Source organism: Coenobita brevimanus, chromosome 19, assembly GCF_032717465.1.
Source record: "Coenobita brevimanus isolate Jiangsu-jjx chromosome 19, ASM3271746v2, whole genome shotgun sequence".
NCBI classification, from domain to species: domain Eukaryota; kingdom Metazoa; phylum Arthropoda; class Malacostraca; order Decapoda; family Coenobitidae; genus Coenobita; species Coenobita brevimanus.
The window spans coordinates 1,979,841-2,001,836 of NC_136972.1; the positions used below are offsets into that span (position 1 = coordinate 1,979,841).

General features: G+C 43.5%; 1 protein-coding gene across 1 annotated transcript in view; it reads left to right on the top strand.

Annotated features, from left to right (window-relative positions):
- LOC145391605 (carboxylic ester hydrolase-like) overlaps positions 1 to 21,996 on the top strand; it is a 73,654-nt gene that overhangs the window by 20,801 nt on the left and 30,857 nt on the right. The window contains exons 7-9 of the mRNA XM_080266149.1: positions 7,206 to 7,356; positions 10,494 to 10,699; positions 11,402 to 11,555. Coding sequence (XP_080122275.1) covers positions 7,206 to 7,356; positions 10,494 to 10,699; positions 11,402 to 11,555 — 511 coding nt within the window. The remainder of the gene's footprint in view (positions 1 to 7,205; positions 7,357 to 10,493; positions 10,700 to 11,401; positions 11,556 to 21,996) is intronic.

The following is a 21,996-nucleotide window of genomic DNA, read 5'->3' on the forward strand; positions in this document are numbered from 1 at the left end:
CCCTAGTGTCCTCCACCACAGTCCAGCACAGTACACACAGGATCTTGTTGATGCCTGGTCTTCACAGTGACGGGCTTGCGCCTTTCCCGCACACATACAGGACACGCTGTCCACCCATAAAAACTTTCATGCTCTCCGTCTCAACGCCGCTTTACTGAGGACAGACGATGAGGATGGGGTGGCTATAACTGACAATGAATTGCGTGGGCCCTCACCAGGGGTAGGGTAACGGCTCCAGCTGATGATGGCACCACTTTTTCTGTCCTCCGTGTCCTCATGAAGGTTCCTGATAATCCCCTTCTCCAACTATTCAACTTTTGTGTCCGTCTGGGATACGTGCCACAAGCCTGGACCCGCAGTACAATTGTGCCTATTCCTAATCCTGGCACTGATAGATTCCGACCAGAGTCTTTCACCTCCTGCTTTAGTAAAGTACTAGAATGCATCCTCCTCACAAGACTCTTGTTTAGGCTGCAGGACAAGCTCTCACCCCAACTGTATGGCTTTTTACCACAGTGAGGGACACATCATTGCCTCATGAAGCTATACACCCTCCTATCCCCCACCAGTGTAGTGGCCTTCATTGATTTAAAGAGTGCATTTGATGTCGCCACCAGAGACATCATTCTCGACCAGCTAGTGAATTTTGAAGTCAAGGGAAACTTGCTGTGGTGGATAAATGGTTACCTGTCTAATAGGACCTCTCGTGTTCTTTTTAAGGGCGCGTACAGCACTGCTAAGGATTTCGAGCTTGGTACTCCACAAGGTGGTGTCCTTGGTCCTTTTCTCTTTAACATCCTCATACATCATCTACTCACCCTCCTTCCTGACATCCCTGGAACCACAATTACTTGCTATGCTGATGACATCTGCATTATCTCAAATTCCCCAGCAGATCTGCAACATTTTTTTCACTTGTTTCACGAGTCGGCTTCCAAATGTGGACTCATTATCTCTCCATAAAAGAGTAGAATCTTCACTTCCCGTCCAGGAAGAACGCTGCCTGTATTCTTTGTCGGGGATTGTGTTATTCCTCTGTGCACGCAGTACCTTTATCTGGGGGCACTGGTACGGAGTTCTTCCTCCATTCCTGCAAGACAACGCATGCATCTGATTGTTCAGGATCTGCTGACCCGGCTACAGCAGCGCCTAAAACCTCTCAAGTGGCTCACCAATTATGCCGCTGGGGTGTCTGTTCCTGTAGCATGAACCATATACATAGCGTTCATTCGATCAGTTGTTGATTATCTCTCCCCTGCTCTTTGTCAACTTTCCGGAACAACCTTACAACCTCTTGAGAAGTTCCAGAACGCAGTAATGAGACATCCTGGACTACCCTGGCTGAACCAGAATTGTCAACATGCAACTTGAAGAATTGTCAACATGCAACTTGAACTCAACCTTCCACCACTTGTTGAGAGAATATACTCCATGGTTACATACTTCAGCATTAAGTGCCAGCATTATCTACCCCTGGGAGTAGGGTTTTTTTTTCAAGAATACTCCCCCAGTATCCCTGCTTGTCGTAAAAGGCGACTAAAAGTGTTGGCGGAGGGTTAGTGCCCCTCCCCGGAAAACAACTAACTAAAAAAACAAACAATAAGCCTCGGACAAGGACTGACCAAACGATGACGACCAAGGACCGGACAAAGGACATGGTAACCGGAACTTGGAATGTAAGAGGAGCGAATGATGAGGTGAAAGAGAGAGAGATTGTCCAGGTGCTTGAGGGTGCGAAAGTGGATGTATGTGGAATAACTGAAACAAAATGGAGAGGGGAAAGTGTGAGAGAATGGGAGTATGGATGGGGTATATGTGCAGGAGTAGGTGAGAATGAGAGGGCAAAGGAAGGAGTATGTATAGTTGTGAGTAAAAGATGGAAGAGGAGCATAAGACAGTATGGATCAGTTGGGTCAAGGATTGTGTGGGTAAAGTTGAAATTTGGAATACAAATGTGGGCGATTGTGTGTGTGTATGCACCAACGCAAGATCGTGCTAGAAGAGTGAGAGAAGAGTTCTGGACAAATGTAGAAATGTGCATGGAAAAGTTTGGAAGGAATAAGAGAGTGTTTTTGATTGGTGATATGAATGGTAAAGTTGGGAATGTGAAGGTGGATGGAATAGTTGGTGAGTGGGGTGTGCCTGCTGAGATAGATGAGAATGGGAGTGCGTTAGTGGACATTTGTGCTGGGAGGGGGTTGGTGATAGCCAATACCCTCTTCAGGCATAAAATGATCCACAGGTATACATGGCGAGTGATGAGAAGGGTGGGTGGTGAACTGAATGAAAGGAAGGCAATGATTGATTATGTGTGTGTGGATGAAAGGATGCGAAGATGTGTAAAGGATGCAAGAGTGTATAGAGGTTGGGGGAGTGGACTTTCTGATCACTACTTGGTGGTGGCCAGAATTAGAATTCAAGTAAGATGGAGGAATAGAAGAAGGGAAAGACGAGAGGAAGGAGTAGTTGCAAGGAGAGTGGAAAGGTTACAAGAGGATGAGTAAAAGGAAGAGTATAAGAGAGAAGTGGAGGAACGATTGGGTAAATATGAATTGGAGCAGATGGGAGACGTGGAAGGTGTGTGTAGCATATTTACACAAGAAATATGTGCAGCATGTGATGTGGTGTGTGGAAGGAAGAGAAGACGGAGGGGGGTGCAAGGAACAGCGTGGTGGACTGAAGAGGTGAAACAGGCTGTGGCACAAAAGAAGAAAGCATACAATGAATGGATGAGAAATAGGGGCGTGGAAGAAGTTGAGAGGTGGAAGAGAGAGTTATATGTAGAAAGAAAGAGAGAGGTGAAAAGATTAGTAAGAGAGAGTAAGAAGAGAGTGGATGAGGAATTTGGAAGGAATTTGAGTGTAAAGTGGAGGGACTGTAAGAAAATGTTCTGGAGAGGTGAAAAGAGTAAGACAGGGTGGAAGTGAAGTTAGCATGGGAGTGAAAGATAAAAAAGGTAGATTACTAGTGGAGAAGGGAGAAAAAGTGAGCACATGGAGAGAACACTTTAAGGAATTGTTGAACGTAGAGGATGGAAGTAATGCGAGTATAAGTGGCTGGGGAATGGCTGGGAGAAGGAGGGAGGTGAGAAGACAGGAAGAAATCAGTAGGATAGAAGTTGTGGAAGCAATGAAGAAAGTTAAATCGGGGAAAGACCCAGGAATTGATGGAGTGTGTGGTGAAATGCTGAAGCATGGGGGAGAGATAGTAGCAGAACTGATGTGGAAGACGTGCAGATTGGCCTGGGAGGAAGGTAGAGTCCCGGGGGATTGGAAGTCAGGTATAATTATTCCCTTGTACAAAGGAAAAGGGGAAAAAGAAGTGTGTGGTAATCATAGGGGCATTTGTCTTCATAGTATAATAGGAAAAGTATATGGTAGGATACTTATTGACAGAGTTAGAGAAAGAACAGAGAAATTAGTTGGAGAAGAACAGGGAGGCTTTAGGAAGAGAAGAGGTTGTGTAGATCAGATATTCATTCTTAGATCTTTAGTGGAAAAGTTTCTAGAGAAGGGAAAGAAGTTGTATGCGGCTTTCATGGATTTGAAGAAAGCATATGACAGGGTGGATAGACAAGGATTGTGGAAAGTGTTAAGAATATATAGAGTAGATGAGAAGTTGTTGAATGCTGTGAAGAGTATGTACGATGGTGCGAAGGCTGCAGTGCGTGTGGATGGTGAACTCAGTGAATTTTTCTCTTTGAAAGTTGTTTTGGAACAGGGATGTCATGTCTCCATGGTTGTTCAATCTGTACATGGATGGGGTAATAAAAGAGGTACAAGGTAGGGTAGTGGATGTTGGAGTGGCCCTGGTGAGAGAGGATAGTGTTTGGAAACTCCCTGTACTGTTGTTTGCAGATGATACTGTGTTGTTGAGTGAAGATGAAGGGGAGCTGCAAGGCTTGGTGGATGAGTTTGAGAGAGTGTGTAAGAAAGGGAATCTAAAGGTGAATGTAGGGAAGAGTAAAGTGATGGTCTTTGAGAGAGGTGAAGTCAGTGAATGTACAGCGAGTTTGGATGGTGAGGAATTGGAAAATGTGAGTACGTTTAAGTACTTGGGTAGTGTGATGAGTAAAGATGGAGGTTTGGAGGGTGAAGTGCTTGAAAGGGTACAGCAGGGAAGAAAGGTTGCTGGTTCTTTGAAAGCAGTGATAAGAAACAGGGAAGGGAGCAGGGAAGTGAAAAAGTTACTACATGACAGTATTGTGATACCAACCCTAACGTACGGAAGTGAAGCTTGGACGTTGTTGGAAGGACACAAGTTAAGAGTGAGAGCAGTGGAAATGAGTTATTTAAGAGGAGCATGTGGAGTCACATGGAGAGACAGGCTGACGAATGAGGATATAAAGGAGCGTTGTGGTGTTGATGTGGATATGATAGGAAGCGTTTTGAGGAACACACTGAGGTGGTTTGGCCATGTGGAGAGGATGGAGGGTGAAAGACTGACGAAGAGAGTGTATGTGAGTGAGGTGGAGTGGGGAAAAGGGAGGGGGAGGCCGAGGATGAGATGGAGGGATGGGGTGGAGAGGTGTATGAGAGAGGGGGGTGTGAGTTGGGAGCAGGGCAGTGAAATGGCGGGGGACAGGGCGACTTGGAGGCGATTTGTTTGTGGCCACCCCAAACGGGATTGAGGCGTCTGGCAATAGATAGATAGATAGATTATCCTCACCTTTCTCCCCACTACTCTCACATCATTCGAACTTCCCATGATCCCACTGCACCAAGGCCTCTGCTTTGCAGTGGCCGCACACTTGTTAATACTGTTTGTTCAAACGTCTGATGGCTATACATCAAGTACCGGTGCTTGCTGAGAAGATGGACTATGTCATTCCACCTTGCAAGACCCCTGTGTCTGCTGTCTCATACACTCCAGCCTCCTGACCTGCCTTAACTTCAGAAACAGCTAGCTTTGGAGACCACTGCCAGGCTTTCATCTTCCCTCCCTTCAGCCCACCATATCTACACCGATGGCTCCCTGCAGGAGGATGGCAGTGCTGGCTGTGCTCTATTTTCCCCAAGTCTGGACCCACCTCAAGGGGACTGCCAACCTCGTTGAGCTCTCCGTATTGTGAACTACATGGACTGCTGGATGCAGTTACTTTATTAATACGGACGAACAACAGCGGCTTGATCATCTGTGACTCACAGCCGCTCTCCTCTCCCAGGCCTGCATATCAATACCTCATTACGCAGATACTCCGTCAATTGGCCACTGCCCGTGATCGTTTGCTGGTGGTGCACTTTCTGTGGATTCCTTCTCATATTGGTCTCACAGCCAACAACACCGCTGACCTCCTTGCAAGGACTGCCTGTGGACTGGATCCGCCCACTGTGGATGCTACTAATGTCTCTCCCATTTGCTACAAGCAGATAATACGCCGAGCAGCCCGTTCCCCTATTCTCCACTATAGAAATACTGAGAGGGCTCACAGTTCGTCTGTCCAACATTATGACCACTTTCTCTCTCGTTCCCATAGATATTGTTGCAGTGGTGTTATGGTTCGTCGACATAACGTGGTGTGTGTACCTGCCTCAGACTGGGCTACCGACCTGTGTGGCAGGTGGCTGGGGCGGGCAACGCACCTTATTTCTCCTCCTGTAAGCTGTGTAACGCACCCAAAGCCAACACCCTTGACCATTATTGCCTGCAATGTCCACTTGTCTCTGATTTATTACCACATGGACTCATATTACTGGACACTTGTAAACATTTGTTGGAGGATGATAACCTAGATGTTCTCATGCATCATCCACACTTTGGTGGGTGTTAATTTGTTTTATCTAGACAGCGTGTCCTGCGTGGCACGAGTTCCCCTGTACTCACCTCACACATGGCCACATGGCACTGTAACATGTTTGTCGCCTTTGGTCATAATAAATTAATCAAATCAATTTTCTATATTAAAAAAAAAAAAAAGTGACAAAAATGTCATTTGCCTCGGATTCAAGAGACTGATTTCAAAGTCCACGGAGAGGAAACCATGAAATGTGACAGGACTTTCATTGTCGTCAGTACATGCTGCCAATGTTGGTCTTGTGAATGTCAGTATGTGATGTTTTATTTATTTATTTTTTTTTTTTTGGGGGGGAGGGCTGCTGCATTTTTGAACCATTATTTCTACTTCCCTTCCAATCCTGACCGTAGCTGGAGGGAAGTTGTAGCAAGGGTTTTGCACCAAAGGAAGTACCGTTGTTTATTGTTATGATGGTAGTTTTCAGTTCGCAAGATGCATGAGTAGCAGACTGCGATGACACTAACACTCGTTCTGTATAGAGAAGCTTTAAATCACCACCATGAATTTCTCTCTTACTACGGAACCTGGCTGTGACTCCCAACCAGGGAGGAGGGTGGACGGTGAGCACATAATATGCCTGATGTGTGAACATGTTACCTGTATTGACCTTGTGGGATAGACTGTTATATTATTCATGGGTGGTGGTGGTGATGATATCGGTGTGTATGGACTAGTAGCACTGCGAGCAAAAACTCGTCAACAGTCCCTTATCAGAATTGTGTCCTGCTTCCACAGTTCTCATTCCTCCCCTAATAGCAGTGATTATCTTTCCTGCCTATGTTTATTTTATGTGTGCTTTGTATTGGCACACAAAACTATTTCATCTAGCTCCTTCCGTCGTTACAGCCAGTAGGGAAGTGTCTGTGAACTATTGATCGTGTCAGTATATCTTGCTGCTGCTGAGCCAGCAGAGGTGTGTGTGTGTGTGTGTGTGTGTGTGTGTGTGTGTGTGTGTGTGTGTGTGTGTGTGTGTGTGTGTGTCCTGTTGTTGAGGGTGGTGTTGCTGTTGTTAGGACTGTCACAGTCGCCAAGCCCCCTCTTCAGCAGATTTACAGGGTGGTCTAAGTCATTGAACAGTGGCAGGGCAGTAGTGATTCATGGTCGCTTGGATGGTCACCTTTAAAGGAGGCATTATATGGAATCTACATAACTGAAAAATTACCAGCCAAACTTTCTGATATACTCGTGAGATTTGTTCTCAAATCCTAAATGTTGCTTGTATAATCGGGAAAGGGAAGACTGGGGTTTCAGGAGAGGATTGTAGAGGTGGCCGAAGTTGATTCTATGACTGAGACTGGAAACGATAGTATGTGTTTTTGTTGTTGACAGGAGCACTAATATGTGTTGGTGCTGACAAGTTCACTAATATATATTGCTGCTGATAGAAGTATGAATATGTTATCATTGGCAGGACTGGTCCTTGCTGCCACTGCTTATGGCACCCAGAGTGGACGGGGTGTACCTGCCTGCCGAGCCTGGAAGGCTGATGAGAGAAGGCAAAATCACCAAGGTGGACCTCATGTCAGGCACTACCAAGGACGAAGGCTCTTTCTTCTCGCTTCGTAAGCATTGCATGGAAATTGTTGAATGTATGCATTGTCTCAGGTTAACCGATCGTATCCTTAACCCCTTTATGCTGGGTTATCCTTTTCTAGTTTATTCTTGCAGCTACCAAGCAAATGAATCCAGGTTAATGATGGGTTTTGAAATACAGGGCTTACGTATCCCTTCGCTATCCCCTTCAGAACAGGATATCATTTCGGGTTTAAAATTGTCTGAGGTACCATGAATAGACGAATAAAATTACCAAAGAGTTGAAGGGACTGAAACTGAGGGACGATGGTACAGTGCATGCTAACCCCCACCCACTTTTGTTTTTGAAATATTTACGGCATACATGATATAGGGATTTTTTTTTTTACTTTTTATTTTGATACATATTAAGTACATTTTATCCGTTCATATATGTTAAGTACATTTTATCCGTTCAGGGCTTCTAAATATGAGCATCGAAATCAGGTACTGCCTGCACAGTGGTAATCATGGATTATCTAAATGCCACTCAGAATCCTGAATAGTAGTTATGGGTAACTGAGTCATTCAAAGACTTCACCAAGAAAAAGTAGGTTTGCTTTTATAATACTATGGGGACACGATGGACAAATACACGGAAATGCGTCTAGCTACACTTATAGTCTTAATAAATCAGACTATGTAATCGAACTCAACAACAACCAGTAAGAAAAAGAACACAAGCAATACAACATAACACTATCACAAAGTTTCTTGCATTAGTGAAGGATGAACTGACAAAAGGAATAACCTAACGCGGAATCAGATCATTAGTATACAACCTGTAAAACAGACCTTCAGAAATTTCGCCAACGGATACTTGCAAACACTCCCAACTCTATAGTTTTTTCACCACAACTTACGGCTTTTTTTACGTTCTGTTTGCAGTTTACTTTAACTCCACAGGAGAAAAGGAGTCTCTCTCTCTCTCTCTCTCTGTCTCTCTCTCTCTCTCTCTCTCTCTCTCTCTCTCTCTCTCTCTCTCTCTCTCTCTCTCTCTCTTTAAAATCGAATTAATCAAGTAATTACTTAAATAAAATATGAGTGGGTGGAGAACAAGCAAGTCTCAGAGGTGATGGTTGTTGTTAATTAATTAATAAATAAATACTTAAGTATAATGTGGATGAGTGGAGGGCGAGCAAGACAGAGAGGTTGGTTGGTTGGCTAGCTGTGACGTACACATGACGTCACAAGGGGAATCCCACTGATTGGCTCATACCTTTTTATCGGACATTGTGACCTTGGAGTTGACCCGAACTGTCGACCACTAAGACGAGTGCACACCGTCAGCAGGAGAGGATTCATTTGACACCTCAGTCGTGAAGATCGGTCCATAAATTCGAACTAAACAATGCGGACGAATGGGCTGATGGACAAAAAACTTTGTTGAATTAGCCTCCCCAAAGGCCGAGATTTCGAATCGAGAATGCGAACATCACATTGAAGGAATATGGCCTAACTTTGAACTGAGTTGATCCAGGTATTGTTTAGTGGTTAGGTATTTTTATGGCCTCTTTGCCATCCACCTTTCGTCCAGTAGTCAGGTGATCAGTACTGTTACATACCTGTTCACACATTGCACCTTTTTTTTTTTTGCTATATCAGAGCTGAAAAGATATGATTTTTCATTTAGAACTGTAATGCAAACTCCCTAATGAGGATAATTCAGGCACACTTTCACCCGAGGTGATAATTGTTTTGGTTGTGGTCTGGAATATTCCTGCTAAACTTAGTATTTCTCCAGGATGGTGTTCCTTAAACAGACAACTGGCCGATCTATCAATCTATCTATCTATTGCCAGACGCTTAAATCTCGTAAAGGGTGGCCACACACAAATCGCCGCCATGTAGCCCTGTCTCCCGCCATTTCACTGCACTTCCCCCAGGTCACACCCCCCTCTCTCATATACCTCTCCACTCCATCCCCCCTTCTCATTCTCGGCCTCCTCCTCCATCTTCCCCCCTCCACCTCACTCACATACACTCTCCTCGTCAGTCTGTCGGTCTCCATCCTCTCCACATGGCCAAACCACCACAGTGTACTTCTCCTAGCGCTTTCTATTACATCCACATCCACAACACAACCCTCCTAGACTTCCTCATTCGTCAGTCTGTCTCTCCATGTACCCCCACATGCTCCTCCAAGATAACTCATTTCCACTGCTCTCAGGACTTGTGTTCTTGTAACAAAGTCCAGGCTTCACTCCCATACGTTAGAGTTGGTATCACAATACAATCATGCTGCAACTTTTTAACTTCCTTTGCTTACTTTCCTATTTCTTATCATTGCTTTAAAAGAACCATGCACCTTTCTTCCTTGTTGCACCCTTTCAAGCACTTCATCCTCCAAACTTCCATCCTTACTCATTACACTACCCATGAACTTAAATTAATGCATTCACATTTTCCTTTCCCTTATCATCCAGCCTCACTGCACATTCAGTGATTTCATTTCTCTCGAAGATCGTAACTTTACTTTTCCCTATATTCACCTTCAGATTCTGTTCTTAAACTCTCTCCCAAATTCATTCACCAAGACTTGCAGTTCCCCTTCGTATTCACTTAACAATACAGTATCATCTGCAATCAACAGCACAAGAAGTTTCCAAACACTGCCCTCTCTCATGAGGGCCGCTCCAACCTCCACTGCCCTAGCTTGCACCTCTTGTATAACCCCATCCATATACAGATGGAACAGTCATGGAGAGATGACACATAGCTGCTTCAGTCCAACATCCAGATGGAAAAAATGTCTCAGTTCACTATCCACACGCACTGCAGCCTTAACACCCTCATACATACTTCTCATGGGATTCAACAACTTCCCATATACTCCATATGTTCTTAATATTTTCCACATTCTTTGTCAACCCACTGTGCCATATTCTTTCTCCAGATCCATGAAGGCAGCAGGTTCTTTCCATCCCATAGAAACTTTTCCACAAAAGACCTAGGAATTAAAATCTGATCCACACAAGTGGCTGATCACTTGTTGGAAAAGGGGCGACGAATGTTGAATTTCGTTAAGACGAAATACTTCATACTGGGAGATCGTACACAGGAGGATGCCTGCCACCTTCATAAAGTATTTCCCTTATGCATAAGTGACTTGTGTATCTACTCACAGTCTTCTCCATCGTGTTTCTATCCTCAGAACTGTACGCCTTAGAAAATGTTACGAAAGCAGTTGAGGATAACTTCTCTGTGATTGGACCCACCACAATTGGCCTCACAGAAGACATCCCTGATAGAGAGAGCTTAACCAGGGAGGTGTACCAGTACTACCTTGGAGGCACACACGTCACAAGAGACAATATTGAACAGGTCACCCAGGTAATAATACAACAACAGTTCTGTTTTCAACGTTTTCACTTTATCCTTTTTCTATTCAGTGAAGTAGAGCCAATATAAAATTAGGGACAACAATTCGTCAGATATTCGAACTCTCTAGTTTCTTATCTTCCTCTGTCAGCTAATCATCCCAAGGAGAAGGTTTGATGTCTTCCTCTTTTATGCATTAGAGATGAAAGTAACAGACGTGCCACTTTTGTGAAAGTAGATGCATGAGTAGTGGAATTCTATTTTAGAAATTATATTTTCTCTCGCTTCTCTTGTTTCAGTCTCAGTAAACGTAAAAAAAATAAATTAATAATTGAATCCAAAGCAACCATCAGTGATGGCATTGATGTATGAAAGGTGGAGTTTGAGTGATTGCAGAAGTATTCTGCTGTCGGATAGGACACAAGTTCGATCCCAGGCTGGGATATGGAATCAGGGGAATGATTTAAATTGCATTACAACAGACTTTACTTATCTTCCACAAGACCCACCGACGTCATACAAACGTCTCACTTATACCACCACCCTTGTCCCAAATGGGAAAGCTCTAACATTATCTTTAATATGGACAGTAGGTAATAATGCCAAAGTAGTGACAGGAGGAAATGTGTGGCATTTAGGACTATTGAGCTTTAGCGATTGAAACATTAGGTAATTGATGGGCGTAATCTAACTTCAATCTATCTTCTCTAACAGATGATAACTGACGCCCTCTTCACCGTATGCCAAGATCTTACCGCCATTCACCACGCCTGTGTTACCAGAAACAAAAAAACGTTCAGCTACGAATTCCAACACAAAGGACAACAATCAGTTCTTGACGTCATACCAGCAAACATAAGCAAGGAATGTAAGTGATCAAGGCCGTATAATACGTGGCACAGCAGGCTACGTAGCAAATTTCCTTTACAATTAATTTTGCGTGTTACGGATCACCATACCTCTTTTCACTACTTGCATCATTTTAACATCAATATAGTTTGCATCAGTAACAAGCAAGAGATACTGAAGTGCAAAATGCACCACAACTTGCTAATAAAACATGCTACAAAGTCTACAAAACCATTTATGATATATTTGAACCGAGAGTTGAAATGTTGAATTCTTAATACTTAGACTGAGGAGACGCCCTTTAAGTTCATATATTTGTTATCGGATGGAATAAGACTGAAAGTACTTTATTCTTGCCCAAAAGTTTATATGTGATAGTTTTTAGCACTACTGGTTCACTTGATTTGTCTTGTGTATTAGCGATTGGCAGTCCACCAAGGAGAAGGAAAACTGATTCCAGACCCGGATAGTCAGACCAAGTGTTTAGGGCTACAGAAACCCTGTTCATACGCTAGTCCCTCCTCTGACTTGGGAGGTTGGTAAGAGGTTTGCACCCCATCTTCGCAAAAAAGCTACAAAAATTGGGAGGGGGGACTCGGGTGAAATGGTTTCGGCTGACCCTGATCCAGATTTCCTGGTGGATCCCTCCTCAGATGCTGGCAAGGCAGAACTCTTGGAGCCCTGTTAGGCTGACTCCTATAATAATGGCTTCTGAGTAAAGCCTTCGGGACGCCAGCTGCAGGATGTAAAGAAAGAACCTCCTCGCCCCAGTCCTGTTTTTTAATGGACGTCATGGTGATACGGGGGACCCACGAGTCCAAAGTTCCACACGCGGGTTTAGTCTTTGAGGGGCACTTCAGGTGGGAGTTTCGAATGTTCTAAGGCTTTCAGAGCATGATCAACTGCCTTTATTGTCACGAGTGATCTGGCGACTGAGAGTAGGCACTGCTGCACTCTATGAGGTGAAACGGTTTGACTATGGCCGCATAAATGGTTAAAGTCACACATATTACTGTCTGGTTGTGACAAAGCTGTCCATATTAAGGGAAGTGCTATGACGATTTCTACTAAATTTGCCTCTTCTGTTGACAGGGTTACCCCAGTTGATAAATGTATGATATTGGTGAGGCTGAAACACACTCTGAGCTACATCACTCTTACTGCAGTGTATGATCCTGTTGAAATGAGTGATTTTGAAAAGAAAGAGCTGTTTTATGCCTAACTCAGTTGATGAATGTATGATGTTGGTGAGGTTGAAACACACTTTGAGCTACATCACTCATACTGCAGTGTATGCTCCTGTTGAAATGAGTGATCTTGAAAAGAAAGAGCTATTTTATGCCAAACTCGACTCAGTTGTGGACACTGCTTCTTATGGGATATGTTGTTGATCTTGTACGACTTCAGTTCAGCTCGTGACACTGTCAAAGTAGGATTCAAGGAACGTGTAGGTCCTCGGGGTTTTGGAACCAAAAGTTTCACATTGTCTTATTGTGGATATCACATAATCCTGTAAACACTGAAATTCTTGATCTTTGTTTCACTGGCCTGATCTTTATTGCTGGACTTGGTTTTCCTATGCCGGAGGTGCTGCTAAGGCGACTGACCACATTCCTGAAAGGTACTCGATTGAGAATCATTCAGAATTGTAGGAGTTTCAGGAAGGTTGCTGTTCACAGTCTTGTTCCTACTTAAAGGCTGAAAATCAAAACTGAGAGGCCCGAATGATGCCATTTAAAGAGGTTTCATTAAAAGAAACTCAGGAAAACGATGTGTGCTTATGAGTATGCATTAGCAGTCTCATTTTGGTTTGAGGTCCTCATTGTTGTGGAGGATCCTGTTGAACAGTGAAGTATCTTTAGGTGTATAACTGACTTACTCATGAATGCATTCCGCCAGAGTAGACGTGAGTTCTTTTATCCCTCTCTGGCATGGGAAATAAGGCAAACGTGACTGCAGTAATTACCGTGTTGTTCAGTGTGCCAAGCAGGGTTCCTGCTCATGTGCTATTGACGTGTATCCCAGTCCATCTGTTGAAGTTTCAAAGGCCTGAGTATTTCGGATTCACGTCCAAGTAGTCTACTGTTGACCGGATCCTAGCATTTCGAGTTCTCATGGCATGCGGGCATCAGTTTCATTAATGATTACTCGCTTCCTATGTCAGTCTCATGAAGGTGTTTGAATCAGCAAATCGGCTGGTGCTACTGGGAACTCCCGTGGTTCCATCGGATCCCCACGGGAAAATTTCAGCCGATAGCTGACTTGAAATTAAATATTGACATTGCTGTCAAATGTGTGTATGGGGGAGGGGGGGGGCAAGGGCGGGGGGAGACAAGATTTCTCTCTGGTAAGATCCTGAGTGAGACAAGGATGAGCCCTTGCCACGTCAGCACATGCATGGATTGGGTGCTGGATCAGGCTGTCAGTCAGAGTTACTGTGGAATATCTATCTATCTATCTATCTATTGCCAGACGCCTCAATCCCGTTTGGGGTGGCCACAAACAAATCGCCTCCAAGTCGCCCTGTCCCCCGCCATTTCACTCCCCTGCTCCCAACTCACACCCACCTCTCTCATATACCTCTCCACCCCATCTCTCCATCTCATCCTCGGCCTCCCCCTCCCTCTTTCCCCCTCCACCTCACTCACATACACTCTCTTCGTCAGTCTTTGACCCTCCATCCTCTCCACATGGCCATACCACCTCAGTGTGTTCCTCATAACGCTTCCTATCACATCCACATCAACACCACAACGCTCCTTTATATCCTCATTCGTCAGCCTGTCTCTCCATGTGACTCCACAGACTCCTCTTAAATAACTCATTTCCACTGCTCTCACTCTTGACTTGTGTCCTTCCAACAACGTCCAAGCTTCACTTCCGTACGTTAGAGTTGGTATCACAATACTGTCATGTAGTAACTTTTTCACTTCCATGCTCACTTCCCTGTTTCTTATCACTGCTTTCAAAGAACCAGCAACCTTTCTTCCCTGCTGTACCCTTTCAAGCACTTCACCCTCCAAACCTCCATCCTTACTCATCACACTACCCAGGTACTTAAACGTACTCACATTTTCCAATTCCTCACCATCCAACCTCGCTGTACATTCACTGACTTCACCTCTCTCAAAGACCATCACTTTACTCTTCCCTACATTCACCTTTAGATTCCGTTTCTTACACACTCTCTCAAACTCATCCACCAAGCCTTGCAGCTCCCCTTCGTCTTCACTCAACAACACGGTATCATCTGCAAACAACAGTACAGGGAGTTTCCAAACACTATCCTCTCTCACCAGGGCCACTCCAACATCCACTACCCTACCTTGTACCTCTTTTGTTACCCCATCCATGTACAGATTGAACAACCATGGAGACATGACACATCCCTGTTTCAACCCAACTTTCGAAGAGAAAAATTCACTTAGTTCACCATCCACACGCACTGCAGCCTTCGCACCATCGTACATACTCTTCACAGCATTCAACAACTTCCCATCTATTCCATATATTCTTAACACTTTCCACAATCCTAGTCTATCCACCCTGTCATATGCTTTCTCCAAATCCATGAAAGCCGCATACAACTTCTTTCCCTTCTCTAGAAACTTTTCCACTAAAGATCTGAGAATGAATATCTGATCTACACAACCTCTTCCCTTCCTAAAGCCTCCCTGTTCTTCTCCAACTAATTTCTCTGTTCTTTCTCTAACTCTGTCAATAAGTATCCTACCATATACTTTTCCTATTATACTAAGAAGACAAATGCCCCTATGATTACCACACACTTCTTTTTCCCCTTTTCCTTTGTACAAGGGAATAATTATACCTGACTTCCAATCCTCCGGGACTCTACCTTCCTCCCAGGCCAATCTGCACATCTTCCACATCCATTCTACTACTATCTCTCCCCCATGCTTCAGCATTTCACCACACACTCCATCAATTCCTGGGGCTTTCCCTGATTTAACTTTCTTCATTGCTTCCACAACTTCTATCCTACTGATTTCTTCCTGTCTTCTCACCTCCCTCCTCCTTCCAGCCATTCCCCAGCCACTTATACTCGCATTACTTCCATCCTCCACGTTCAACAATTCCTTAAAGTGTTCTCTCCATCTGCTCACTTTTTCTCCCTTCTCCACTAGTAATCTACCATTTTTATCTTTCACTCCCCTGCTAACTTCACTTCCACCCTGTCTTACTCTTTTCACCTCTTTCCAGAACATTTTCTTACAGTCCCTCCACTTTACACTCAAATTCCTTCCAAATTCCTCATCCACTCTCTTCTTACTCTCTCTTACTAATCTTTTCACCTCTCTCTTTCTTTCTACATATAACTCTCTCTTCCGCCTCTCAACTTCTTCCACGCCCCTACTTCTCATCCATTCATTGTATGCTTTCTTCTTTTGTGCCACAGCCCGTTTCACCTCTTCAGTCCACCACGCTGTTCCTTGCACCCCCCTCCGTCTTCTCTTCCTTCCACACACCACATCACATGCTGCACATATTTCTTCTGTAAATATTCTACACACACCCTCCACGTCCCCCATCTGCTCCAACTCATATTTGCCCAATCGTTCCTCCACTTCTCTCTTATACTCTGCCTTTTTCTCATCCTCTTGTAACCTTTCCACTCTCCTTGCAACTACTCCTTCCTCTCGTCCTTCCCTTCTTCTCTTCCTCCATCTTACTTGAACTTTAACTCTGGCCACCACCAAGTAGTGGTCAGAAAGTCCACTCCCCCAACCTCTATAAACTCTTGCATCCAATATACATCTTCGCATCCTTTCATCCACACACACATAATCAATCATTGCCTTCCTTTCACTCAATTCACCACCCACCCTTCTCATCACTCGCCATGTATACCTGTGGATCATTTTATGCCTGAAGATGGTATTGGCTATCACCAACCCCCTCCCAGCACAAATGTCCACTAACGCACTCCCATTCTCATCTATCTCAGCAGGCACACCCCACTCACCAACTATTCCATCCACCTTCACATTCCCAACTTTACCATTCATATCACCAATCAAAAACACTCTACCATTCCTTCCAAACTTTTCCATGCACACTTCTACATTTGTTCAGAACTCTTCTCTTACTCTTCTAGCACGATCTTGCGTTGGCGCATACACACATACAATCGCCCACATTTGTATTCCAACTTTCAACTTTACCCACACAATCCTTGATCCAACTGATCCATACTGTCTTATGCTCCTCTTCCATCTTTTACTCACAACTATACATACTCCTTCCTTTGCCCTCTCATTCTCACCTACTCCTGCACATATACCCCATCCATACTCCCATTCTCTCACACTTTCTCCTCTCCATTTTGTTTCGTTATTCCACATACATCCACTTTCGCATCCTCAAGCACCTGAACAATCTCTCTCTGTGGAATATCGATTGGTAATTTTACAGTTACTGACCCTTACGTTCCTAAGGATGTATTCATTCTTGTGGAGTTGCTGGAACACTCCTGAGTGCTGTCGAGGCATCTGAAGCCACTGGGACTAAATATATCCTCGTCCAAGACCAGAGTCTAGGCATTCGTTGGCTTGTTGGATGAAGCATTACTGTCTAGGCAGGCACGTGATGACGACGGAAAATTCTTAGAAACATTTGCTTATCTTGGTAGTGTGATCCATAATAGCGGTAAGTCGGAAGATAATATCCCTTGGCCCATTGCTCTGGTCTATGGTGTTATGAATGCACTCATTCTGAGTATTTGGCATTATCGATATTTGTGCAAAAGCTCAAAAATCCACATCTTCAGGGCGCCGGTGCTTTTTCTTACTTTATCGCTGAGACATGAATAATTAATGGTGCCTTGGACCAACGAATTGATTCCTTTGGTACAGAGTGCCGTCATAGAATCAAGGGATATCCCTGGTATGACCAAATATACAATAAGCGATTACTCCATGAAACGGACTCAAGATCTATTTTGCTCATTTTACCAGAATGTCAGTTTCAGTTATGTGAATACTTGGCGTGTTTCCCTGAAGTTTACCCTACTCATGGGATGATATCTGAAGGAGTCAACCTGGGAAGGAGACCAAGGGGAAGGCCACAAAACTTATTGCTGAAGCAAGTCAATCGTTCCTGTCTGCAGACACATAGGGAAGGAATAGTTACACCCTGAAGACTGGACAAGAGAGATCCCTATGGATGGAGTCACAGAGTGTGGCGATGGACCATACTATAAAAAATTAAACGCCGGTATTGCCGAAAGTGAACGTCTGACGTTCCTGTTTTTCATACCATAAATATATTTGTTTTTCACGCCAGGCGTTCGTCACCTGGTTATGGCATAAAATCGTACTGGAATGTGACAGGAAGATACGCGCCGCCAGAGACCCCGTTTCGTGTAATAAACTTAAATATTCAAAAATATGACAGCCTGTTTGTCCATTTATAAACACGTAGTAAGTAAAAAAATCGAAGTGGTCATGGACATTCTCCACAAACATTCTTTTTGTCCATATGGACTGGCAAAGCTATGAGCGAAATTATAGCATGATTTAATAAAAATTAGAGGTCGTCCAAATATATATTAAAAATAATATATAAATACGGTATTATATATATATATATATATAAAAAATTTAATTAAAGGAATATATATATATATATATATATATATATATATATATATATATATATATATATATATATATATATATATATATATATATATATATATTATTTAATACAAGGAATATATATATATATATATATATATATCTATATATATATATAGTGTCTCTATATATATATATATATATATATATATACTGTATATATATATATATATATATATATATATATATATATATATATATATATATATATGATGAATAAAAGGAAGACAGTTGGTGATAGGACAGAGCCCTGTGGAACACCACTGTTGATATGTCTAGGAGAAGAACAATGGCCATCTACAACAGCGGCCGTAGAAGGACCAGAAAGGAAGCTATAGAGAAAGGCACAGATAGAAGGATAGAAACCGCAAAAGGGCAGTTTGGAATTAAAGGTTTATGCCAGACTCGATCGAAAGCCTTTGAGATGTCAAGTGCAATGGCAAAGCTTTCGCCATAGACCCGAAAGGAAGATGAACAGGAGTCTGAAAGGTAGGTGAGAAGATCGCCATTGGAGCGTCTCTGACGGAACCCGTATTGACGATCAGAAAGAAGTTTGTGATAGGAAAGATGCTTTAAAATATTTCAGTTAAGAGTAGACTCGAAAACTTTTGAGACACATAATGTTAAAGGAATTGGACGATAGTTAGAGGGTTGGGAATCGTCACCCTTCTTTCGGACTGGCTGAATGAAAGCAAACTTCCAGCAAGAAGGAAAGGCACAAGTTGACAGACATAGGCGAAAGAGTTTACCTCGGCAGGGTGTAGGCACAGAAGCACAGTTCAAGAGGACAACAAGAGGGACTACATCAGGCCCATATGCCTTGTTAGTATTGAGGCCTGTGATGGTGGAAAATACATCAGCTGAAGAAATTTTAATGTCAGCCATGAGGAAGTAGGAGAGGGGAAGTGATGGAGGAACAGCACCGGAATCGTCTAAGATAGAATTGGAGGAGAGAGTCTGAGCAAAGAGATCTGCTTTATCCGCAGACGAAATAGCTACAGAGCCATCAGGGTGGAAAAGAGGAGGGAAGGATGATGAGGTAAATTTGTTAGAAAGGATTTTGGCATGGTGACAGAAGGAGCATGAAGAATTCGAGTTGGAGAGCTGGAAGCATTTAGTACATATGAAATTATTTTTAGCAAAGCGAATAGACTTAGGACGAGTCCAGGCAGAAACATAAAAAAGATGAGATTCAGGGGTAGGTTGGCTCTGGTACCTTTTATAGCCCCTCGCCTTGTTGTGGACAGCATTAGAACAAACGTGATTTAACCAAGGCTTTCTTGCATTAGTCAGAGGCTATGAGAAAGGAATGTATGCTTCCATGCCCGAGAGAATAACCTCCGTAATGCGTGAGGCACACTCAGATGGCTCCCGTCCATGGAAGCAATAGTCATTCCTGGGAAAATCAAAGAAGTACTGCCTGAGGGCCTCCCAATCTGCAGCTCCAAAGTCCCACAATCGACGCTTGTTCGGAGGGTCCACAGGCCGTACTGGAGCGATAGGACAGGTAACGGTAATAAGCTTGTGATCGGAGGAGCCTAACAGAGAGGAAAGGTTAACAGTGTAAGTAGAAGGATTAGTTGTAAGGAAGAGGTCAAGTATGTTGGAGCTTTCTCCAAAGTGGTCAAGGATATGGGTAGGGAGCTGTACAAGCTGCTCTAGGTCATTAAGGATAGAAAAGATGTAGGCGTGTTCACCAGGTGGATCAGTGAAAGGAGAGGAGAGCAAAAGGTGGTGGTGAACATTGAAATCTTCTAGAATGGAGATTTTAGAGAAAGGAGAAATGGATAGAATGTGTTCCATCGTAGAAGTAAGACAGTTAAAGAATTTTTCATAGTCAGTAGAATTAGGGGATAAGTAAACAGTGCAGATATATTTAGTCAGAGAATGACAGGAAAGCCGAAGCCAGAGAGTAGAGAATTCAGAAGAATCAAGTTCAGGGATACGAGAGCAACATAAGTCGTTGCGTATATATACACAACAGCCACCTTTGGCTTTGAAATGAGTATAGAGAAAATAGGAGGATACAGAAAAGGGTTTGCTATCAGTTGCCTCAGACAGCTGAGTCTCAGTTAGGAAGAGAACATGAGGTTTAGAGGAGGAGAGGTGGTGCTCAACAGAGCGAAAGTTAGAGGAAAAGCTGCAAATGTTGCAGAAATGAAGAATTGAGTCAGACAGTGGTTCCAGACAGCTCGTTGAGTCGTCACCGGGAGAGGGTCGGTTGATGGGGACATTTATGATCCCCCTCCCACCCTCGGGGACTCTGAGGCGTGGTTAGTTGTCGCCATTTTCTTCTCTAATTTTGAAAAGGAAGTGTAATGTGTACTGTGTATATAGTTTGGTGTTGACAGTTAGAGAAACTTGTATTGGAGAGCATGCTGGCCTACTCTTTGTGTTACTGAAACACTGAAAAAGTTCAGCAAATGGGACTGGTCAGGAACTAGTCCCGTAGGCTGATGAAACGGGAGCTGCAGCTCTCCCTGTCATCAGCTTTTCATCCACCTTGGGATACCGCCCTGCTCGACTGGTGCTACAGTCTGTCTGTCTATCTATCTATCTATTGCCAGACGCCACAATCCCGTAAGGGGTGGTCATTTGACTTTGAGTTATTTGTTTTACGGGGAGGGGCACTAACCCTTCACCAACCCACTTGTTGACACGTAGGGAGCACGTAAGGTTTGGTTATGTGGTTACCACCCAGCGTTGTAAATGGTTTCTTGGCTTACATGAAACCATTTGGCTTGTCACTCAATGTAAAGCCACCTGTAAGGGAAAGAAAGCAATGAGAAGTGACAGGAAAGATGGGAGAAATAGGAAGAGAGGAGGGCAGGCAAAGAGAAAAAATGATAAAGGCTAAGGAAGAAGTAGGCAGCACTACGTCAAGTGAGTGGATGATGGTCGCCATCACCTGCTACAGTCTATTCCAAGTAATGATAATCATGAGCTAACAGAGCCCTGCGTATACATGTTACTTGCATTTAACTTCTCAATTAAGCATTTTAGGTGATGTAGCAATCTGCTGTGTTTTTATCTTAATGACTTCATCACGAATACGATCATCATCAGAAAAATATTTTTTTGGTCGAAAGTAAATAATTAAATTTGAACGTATTTAGTGATTTTGAAGACTGATGTGATTTTGGACCTGAAGCAATACCCAAACTTGTGTCTCATTTTTAGGTCATATGGCTGAAACTAGAACAAATCCTGATGTGTGGCTTTTAGGGAAGTCAACTGGATACCTGCCAAGACACAGAATACCTACATGGTTGGACACACTCCAAGTGCAGTATCACAAATGTTGATCAAGCGCAAACAATACCAACTAGTTTGAATCTGACTTGTCAGGCGTTTATGGAGGTCTGGGACCGGGCTCGAATCCCGACTCAGCTGATCGATGCTTGTGTCCGGAAACTTTCAAAGTTTTTCTATCGCTACCTCGCACTAAACAAGCATAGGACCAGGAAAAGTGATCGCGAAAAAAAAAAGGACGAATATATCTTTAAAGCAGAAGCTGTGGAACTCTTCGACATCTCAGCTAATGATGCCATGAGCACCATTGCCAACGAGGAAGATCAGAAATTCTTATGTATGCAATGGGAAAATGTCCATTCTTGTGGCATGGCTGGCATTGATAAGGAAACCACTGCAAGAGAAGAACGAAGAAGATCCAGATTCGAGAAAAACATGATGGCAAAATATAGATACCAATTGAAACAGCGGAGGCTGGAAGGAGGAAACACCTCAACAATTTTTGCTGGGTGTGAAAGGGGAAATAGTAGGGGAGTGAAAGATAGGAATAAT